Source organism: Chiloscyllium plagiosum, chromosome 47, assembly GCF_004010195.1.
Source record: "Chiloscyllium plagiosum isolate BGI_BamShark_2017 chromosome 47, ASM401019v2, whole genome shotgun sequence".
Lineage (NCBI taxonomy): Eukaryota > Metazoa > Chordata > Chondrichthyes > Orectolobiformes > Hemiscylliidae > Chiloscyllium > Chiloscyllium plagiosum.
In genome coordinates, this window is record NC_057756.1 from 5,151,744 (window position 1) to 5,159,723 (window position 7,980).

The 7,980-nt window shown below is 44.6% G+C and overlaps 1 protein-coding gene across 1 annotated transcript in view; it reads left to right on the forward strand.

Moving 5' to 3' along the window:
• LOC122544166 (carcinoembryonic antigen-related cell adhesion molecule 5-like) overlaps positions 1-3,590 on the forward strand; it is a 69,823-nt gene extending 66,233 nt beyond the window's left edge. Inside the window, exon 14 of the mRNA XM_043683200.1 lies at positions 3,138-3,590. Within this exon, the coding sequence (XP_043539135.1) occupies positions 3,138-3,254 (117 nt within the window). The 3' untranslated portion in view covers positions 3,255-3,590. The remainder of the gene's footprint in view (positions 1-3,137) is intronic.
• Positions 3,591-7,980: the final 4,390 nt, after the last annotated feature.

A 7,980-nucleotide genomic window follows, 5' to 3' on the forward strand; every position in this document is an offset into this window, starting at 1 on the left:
ACATACAGATGTACACACACATGGACGCACGCAAACACAAAGACACACATGACAGAGAGAGACACATGTGCACACAGACACATACATGCAGTCACACACACAAGGACACACACACACGACAGATAAAGAGAGACAAACACATAAACACACTCACACACACACACAAGGACACACACATGACAGACACAGTGAGAGAGACAGGCACACACATGGACACACACACGCAAGGACACACACACACACGGACACACATACACAAGGACACACACAAAGACAACAGACACACACGACAGATAGACCAAGACAGACAGCCACATACAGTACACACACACACACACTCACTTACTTATTTGGATGTGAACATAGGAGGTATAGTTAGTAAGTTTGTAGATGGCTCCAAAATTGCTGATGTAGTGGACAGCAAAGAAGATTACTTTAGAGAACAACAGGACCTTGACCAGATGGGCCAATGAGCTGAGGAGTGGCAGATGGAGTTTAATTCAGATAAATGTGAGGTGCTGCACTTTGGAAAGGCAAATCAGGGCAGGACTTATGTACTTAATGGTGAGGTCCTGGGGGATGTTGCTGAACAAAGAGTCCTTGGAGTGCAGGTTCATAGTTCCTTGAAAGTGGTGTCGCAGGTAGACAGGATAGTGAAGAAGGTTTTATTGGTCAGAGCATTGAGTACAGGGGTTGGGAGGTGCTGCTGCTGCTTTTCAGGACATTGGTTTGGCCACTATTGGAATATTGTGTCCAATTCTGGTCACCGTGCTATAGGAAGGACGTTGTGAAACTTGAAAAGATTCAGAAAAGATTTCCAAGGATGTTGCCAGGGTTGGAGTGTTTGAGTTAGAGGGAGAGGCTGAATATTAGATTAGATTACATTAGATTACATTACAGTGTGGAAACAGGCCCTTCGGCCCAACAAGTCCACACCGACCCGCCGAAGCGAAACCCACCCATACCCCTACATTTACCCCTTACCTAACACTAGGTAAGTGAATCCCATGATCTTGACCCAGTAACACTGAAGGAACGGCGATCCCCCGACATTTATCCCTTCACCTAACACTACGGGCAATTTAGCATGGCCAATTCACCCAACCTGCACATTTTTTGGACAGTGGGAGGAAACCGGAGCACCCGGAGGAAACCCACGCAGACACGGGGAGAATGTGCGAACTCCACACAGTCAGTCGCCTGATTCGGGCTATTTTCCCTGGAGCACTGGAAGCTGAGAGGTGGCCTTATAGAGGTTTATAAAATCATGAGGGGAATAGAAAGGGTAAATAGACAAGGTCTTTTTGAAGGTGGGGGTGAGCTACCTCCTTGAACCACTGTCGTCCATGTGCTAAAGGTAAGCCCACAATGCACTGAGGGAGTGAATCCCATGATCTTGACCCAGTAACACTGAAGGAACGGCGATTGGTTTCCCATTCAGGATGGCGAGTGGCTTGGAGGGGAATTTGCAGGGGCTGGTGTTCCCACATAACTGCTGTCCTTGTCCTTTGAGATGGAAGTGGCCTAGATGGAAGGTGCTGTCTCAGGATTCTGATGAGTATTTTGTAGATGGTACACACCGCTGCTACTGAGAGTCAGTGGGGGAAGGAGCAGATGTTTGTGGATGTGGTGCCAATCAAGTGGGGGCTGCTTTGTCCCTGGATGGTGTCGAGCTTCCTGAGTCATAGAGATGTATGGTACAGAAACAGACCCTTCGGTCCAACTCGTCCATGCCGACCAGATATCCCAATCTAATCCAGTCCCATTTGCCAGCATCCAGCCCACATCCCTCTAAACCCTTCCTATTCATATACCCATCCAGATGCCTTTTAAATGCTGTAATTGTACCAACCTCCACCACTTCCTCTGGCAGCTCATTCCATACACACACCACCCTCTGTGTGAAAATATTGCCCCTTAGGTCCATTTTATATCTTTCCCCTCTCACCCTAAACCTATGCCCTCTAGTTCTGGACTCCCCCACCCTAGGGAAAAGATCTTATCTATTTACCCTATCCATGCCCCTCATGATTCTATAAACCTTGATGAGGTCACCCCCTCAGCCTTCAGTGCTCCAGGGAAAACAGCCCCAGTGTTGTTGGAACTGCCCCCATCCAGGGCAAGTGGCGAGTATTCCATCACACTCCTGACTTGTGCCTTATAAACAGCGGAGAGGCTTTGGGGAGTCACAAGGTGAGTTACTTACTACAGGATTCCCAGCTTCTGACCTGCTCATGTAGCCACTGTGTTGATATGATGAGGTCCAGTTCATTTTTTTTAGTGGGGATTAGGTGATGGTATTGACATTGAACACCATGGGTTGATGGTCAGGCTAGCTGTTATTGGGGATGGTCATTTCCTGGCATTTGTGTGGTGGAAAGTGTTTATATTATTGTATAAGATCTATGAATACTGGTATAAGACCAATGAGTACTGGTATAAGACCAATGAATACTGGTATAAGAACATTGAGTACTGGTATAAGAACATTGAGTACTGGTATAATACCTATGAATATTAGTATAAGACTGATGAATATGAGTATATGTACAAGATGAATATATACGTATACTGAAAAAGATGCCCAAGATTATTTTGTAAAATGTTCAAGATCCATATATCAATGCATAAAATGCACAGCACCTACATCTTAGTGCTTAAGACACACAAGACCTATATAATAGTGTATAAGACATATAAGATCTATGTATTATTTTGAAAGATGCACAAGATCTATATATTATTGATTAAAATATCCAGTGTAAGATCTACAAGACCTATGTATTAGCATACAAGATGTAACACATTTAAGTGTTTATATAATACATATAATCATATATAAGATGTATTAGGCCTATATATTCATATATAAGATGCACAAGACCTGTACATTGCTGTATAAGGTGGACTGGACTATATATATCAGTGTTAGCGATGCTTGAGAAGATTGTAGCTCAGGTTAATGATCAGTCTGTAAGTTAGCTCGCTGAGCTGCAATGTTTGTTTTCAGACGTTTCGTCACTGTGACTCGGTACCATCATCAGTGAGAGTCACATATACCTATGTATTAGAGTGTAAGATATTCAATGAATAAGTATTCTGACTGTGCAATCATTTCTTTTTTTGTTTTATTTCAGACATCAGGGACAGATGTTGTTTATTCCCAACCGAACATTAACCCTTTGCACGCAACAGCTCCACCTGAACTGACTGATAGCAATAAGACTGCCTATGCCGAACTGAAGTTCACATGAGTTTGTATTTGAAGGAAAGAGTGTATATAATTATAATCACTTATCCACCTTAAACGTAATACAGATGCTTGGATGTATGCTGAGACTTTCAGTGTCCAGCTTCTCAAGAACAAAAGCTAACAGACTTTTACAAAAGGAAGGCATCCAGCAAATTTAGTTTTCTATTTTTTTTAAGAAAATGATTCCCCTAAAGGGACAGAATTATTAAGTAATAGTTACTGCAAGTCTGCGTCATAAACTCAGGCTTAAATTGTTGGATGGAGAAAACCAATGAATCAATTCTTTCCTTCCAAAGTGCTAGGCCCGCAACAGTAAACACAAATATCTATTTTCTTAGCTAATATCACGCCGTCAAATTTATAACCCAAAGTAAACGACACCTACAATATACAGCATTGAAGTTGACCTTTCTGATGAATATGCCGTTGCCCTTCTCTGGCTGGCTTAGATTAGATTCCCTACAGTATAGAAACAGGTCCTCCAACTCAAACTGACCCTCCCAAGTGTAACCCACCCAGACCCATTCGCCTACCCCCTGACTAATACACATAACACTATGGGACAATTTAGCATGACCAATTGACCTGACCTGCACATTAGATTAGATTAGATTAGATTAGATTAGATTAGATTACTTACAGTGTGGAAACAGGCCCTTCGACCCAACAAGTCCACACCGACCCGCATCCCATCCCCCGACATTTATCCCTTCACCTAACACTACGGGCAATTTAGCATGGCCAATTCACTCAACCTGCACATTTTTTGGACAGTGGGAGGAAACCGGAGCACCCGGAGGAAACCCACACAGACACGGGGAGAATGTGCGAACTCCACACAGTCAGTCGCCTGAGGCGGGAATTGAACCCGGGTCTCTGGCGCTGTGAGGCAGCAGTGCTAACCACTGAGCCACCATGCCACCCAAGTCATTGGAGTTGACCTTTCTGGAGGGTATGCCATTGCCCGTCTCTGGCTGATTCTTCCAGGTTTATGTCAAATGCCCATGAGGGGATTGAACTGATCCAGAAACAAGCAACCTTCACGGTCCCTTAAGACTGCAAACAGATTAAAATGTTGAGGCATCTGACTTAATTGCTGTTGACGGGCAAAGTTGAATGGAGGGAGGGGAGGAGGGATGATGCTGAAGGGAATCTAAGATTGCCGGCATTTATACCAATAGAAAGCCATTTTTTCTTTCCATAAACATGATCAGGCTTTCCCTTATCGCACTTACTCTTCCCAAAACGGAGGCGTGTGAGCAAGCTTTCTGAAACATGATGCGCTCAAGCCGTTTCACGGTGGGTTCTCAGGCCCTGAGATTTCTGATGGGGTTGCTACAGTTTGTCAAGGAAGCATATGAAGGGCCCGGGTGTCAGAGTTCTGGCCTGGAGTCGAGAGTGAAGTAATTGCCTCCGTCCCCCGTTTTCCGTTCGCCGATCGCACGCGGTATCGCAACTCTGCCGCGACCACGTCCCTGCTTCTGCGAGGTGGGAGTGTCTACTTGACAGCTCCTGGTTGGGAAGCAATGCTTCCAATTAATAAAGGGGGTTGATGCACTTGGCTGGCTGGCCTGCAATACAGATTGAAGCTCACAGCCTGGGTTCAACTCCGACATCTGTCTGAGGCACCTGCGAAAGGTGTCTCTTCCCCCTACCTGAGGTATGGTGACCCTCACATTAAACCACCACCAGCCATCTCTCTTTAATGTGACAGTATACCTTTACAACAAAGCAGTACAGTAATCCTTTTATTAACCTGCATCTCAGGAATGCACCAGACAATCAAATATTCCGGATGATCAAGAGGCCCACATAATCGATGTGGAAACACGTACTAAGTAACGGAAATGAAATGCACAACGCTGTTATACTTTATTTATAGCGTAAGTCACTTAAATGATAATAAAACTTTGCCTTAAATAAAACTTACCAGTTAAAAAGCCTTGTGACTTGCACCCTCAACTGACTACTCAGACATTTGAGGAGGAATTGACTTGAAACTGAATCAATATTTCGGGTGGCTATTCAACTGTGTGAGTATATTTACATCGATGTGAACAGCTTTAAAAACTGTAATGATTGGAGAGTAAACTTCATGGTGTTTGAGGGACATAATTCTTGCGATTTTATCGAGACTGCCAGTAGATAGGGTGCAGGTTAAAACAAAGTTCGCTGTATCGTCATCTCGAGAGCGTGGTGCTGGAAAAGCACAGCGTCCAAGGAACAGGAGAATCGACCTTTTCGGGCATAAGCCCTTCAAAGCTTTTCCAGCACCACACTCTTGACTCTGATCTGCAGTCCTCACTTTCTCCTGTATCATCATATAACCTCAAAAGATTACTGGTGGGGGGGGGGGTCATAGAGTCAGAGAGATGTGCAGCATGGAAACAGACCCTTCGTCCAACTCATCCATGCCAAGCTGATATCCTAACTTAATCTGCTCCCAGTAGGCCCATATCCCTCTAAATACTTCCTGTTCATATACCCATCCAGATGTCTTTTAAGTGTTGTCCTTGCCAGGCCAGAAAGATGAAGCTAGTGGTATCATCACCAGGTTATTCAGCCAGACATCCAGTTGACGTTGTGGGGACCTTGGTTTGATGGAATTTGAATCCAGTAAAAATCTGGAATTAAGAATCTCATGATGATCATTGATTGTTGGGGGAAATTGGTCTTGAGGCTTATATATGACTCTGAGACACACAGCGATGTGCTTGACTCTTAACTACAATCTGGGAAATGAGGGTAATAAATGCTGTCCTGCCCAGAGACACTCATGTGCTGTGAAAGAGTTCATAGGGTCATGCAGTACAGAAACAGACACCTCGGTCCAACTCATCCTAGGTTTCATAAAGTGAACTCCTTCCCATTTGCTTATGTTTGACCCATATCCCTCTAAACCTGTCCTATCCATATAACTAACCAAATGTCTTTTAAATGTTGCAACTCATTCAATCAGCATTAACTCCAGCCCAGATTTTTTAATTTCATAGAATCCCTACAGGCCCTTTGGCCCAACAAGCCGACACTGAACCTCTGACGAGTAACCCCACCCAGACCCATTCCCCTATCTATTTCTCTACATTAACCCCTGACTAATGCACCTAATCTACACATCCCTGGACACTATGGGACAATTTAGCACGGCCATTCCACCCTAACCTACACATCCCTGGGCACTATGGGACAATTTGGCACGGCCAATCCACACTAACCTGCACATCCCTGGATACGATGAGCAATTTAGCATGGCCAATCCACCCAAACCTATGCATCCCTGGATAATATGGGCGATTTAACTTGGCTAATCTACCTAATTTACACATCTTTGGATTGTGGGAGTAAACCTGAGCACCCAGATGAAACCCACGCAGACACAGGAAGAATGTGCAAACTCCACACAGACAGTCACCCGAGGCTGGAATCGAACCCGGGTCCCTGGCGCTGTGAGGCAGCAGTGCTAACCACTGAGCCACCGTACCAAAATCAAGATGTTAACATTTGAAAGAAAATCTTTCCAGACATCATTGCAAGTGCACATTTAGAATAACTGGCAAGGAAGGATGTGATTTGAAACAAGTATGATGCAACTCTGATAATTAACTATTGAGAATACTTAAATAGAATGCATTTGGGTCATTGAAGTTAAAATGCAGTTAACTACAATCTAGTATTAACAGGAGCCCAGAACTGTGACAAGCAAGCCCTTAATTGCAGAAATGCTATGATTTAGACCATAGTTACACCAGCACCAACATATTTTCTAACAATCAGATTGTCTGTCAAATGTTGCTCACATCTTCCTCCTTCCTTCTGCAATTTAAATTACATCTCCTCATTTTGCGACGCACACTTACACCATCTGGGAAATGCTTACTCAATGCCAAAGCTCTGAATGGCCTTAGGGAGCACAGAATTCAATGTGGACCAGGGCAACACCCATAACAGGTTTCCCCAGTAACTGTGTGAGGCCTAACGCTGGGACTCAGGCATGCAACAACGGGACACTACTGGTTTTGAAATCATTAATTAAAGATAGGAGATTTCTCGAGCAAATCCCTTATTGGTTTTCTAATTACTAAAGTCAAATACTACTTGGATGCTTGCTTTTATTGATTCGTGGTTGAAGACTTGCAGATCCCTGTCCTCTGTGGAAAGACGCAGATTGAAGGGGGGGACCTAACTGAGGCCTACAAATCATGAGTGGTGTAAACAGGGTGGATAACAAGAAACGCTTTCCCAGCGTGGATGCCTCCATTACTAGAGGTCACGAGTTCAAAGTGAGAGGGGTAAAGGTTAGGGGAGATATATGGGGCAAGTTCTTCACGCAGAGGGTGGTGGGTGCCTGGAACACGCTCCTAGCAGAGTTGGTAAGGGCGGGAATGATAGCCTCATTTACGATGTATCTAGACAGATAAATGAATGGGCAAGGAGCAGAGGGATACAGATCCTTAGAAAATAGGCGACAGGTTTAGGTAGAGGATCTGGATTGGCTTGGAGGGCTGAAGGAGAAAGTGAGGTCTGCAGATGCTGGAGATCAGAGCTGAAAAATGTCTTGCTGGAAAAGCGCAGCAGGTCAGGCAGCATCCAAGGAGCACGAGAATCGACGTTTCAGGCATAAGCCCTTCTTCAGGAATGAGGAAGGTGTGCCAAGCAGGCTAAGGTAAAAGGTAGGGGGGAGGGGCGTTGGGAATGCGATAGGTGGAAGGAGGTTAAGGTGAGGGTGA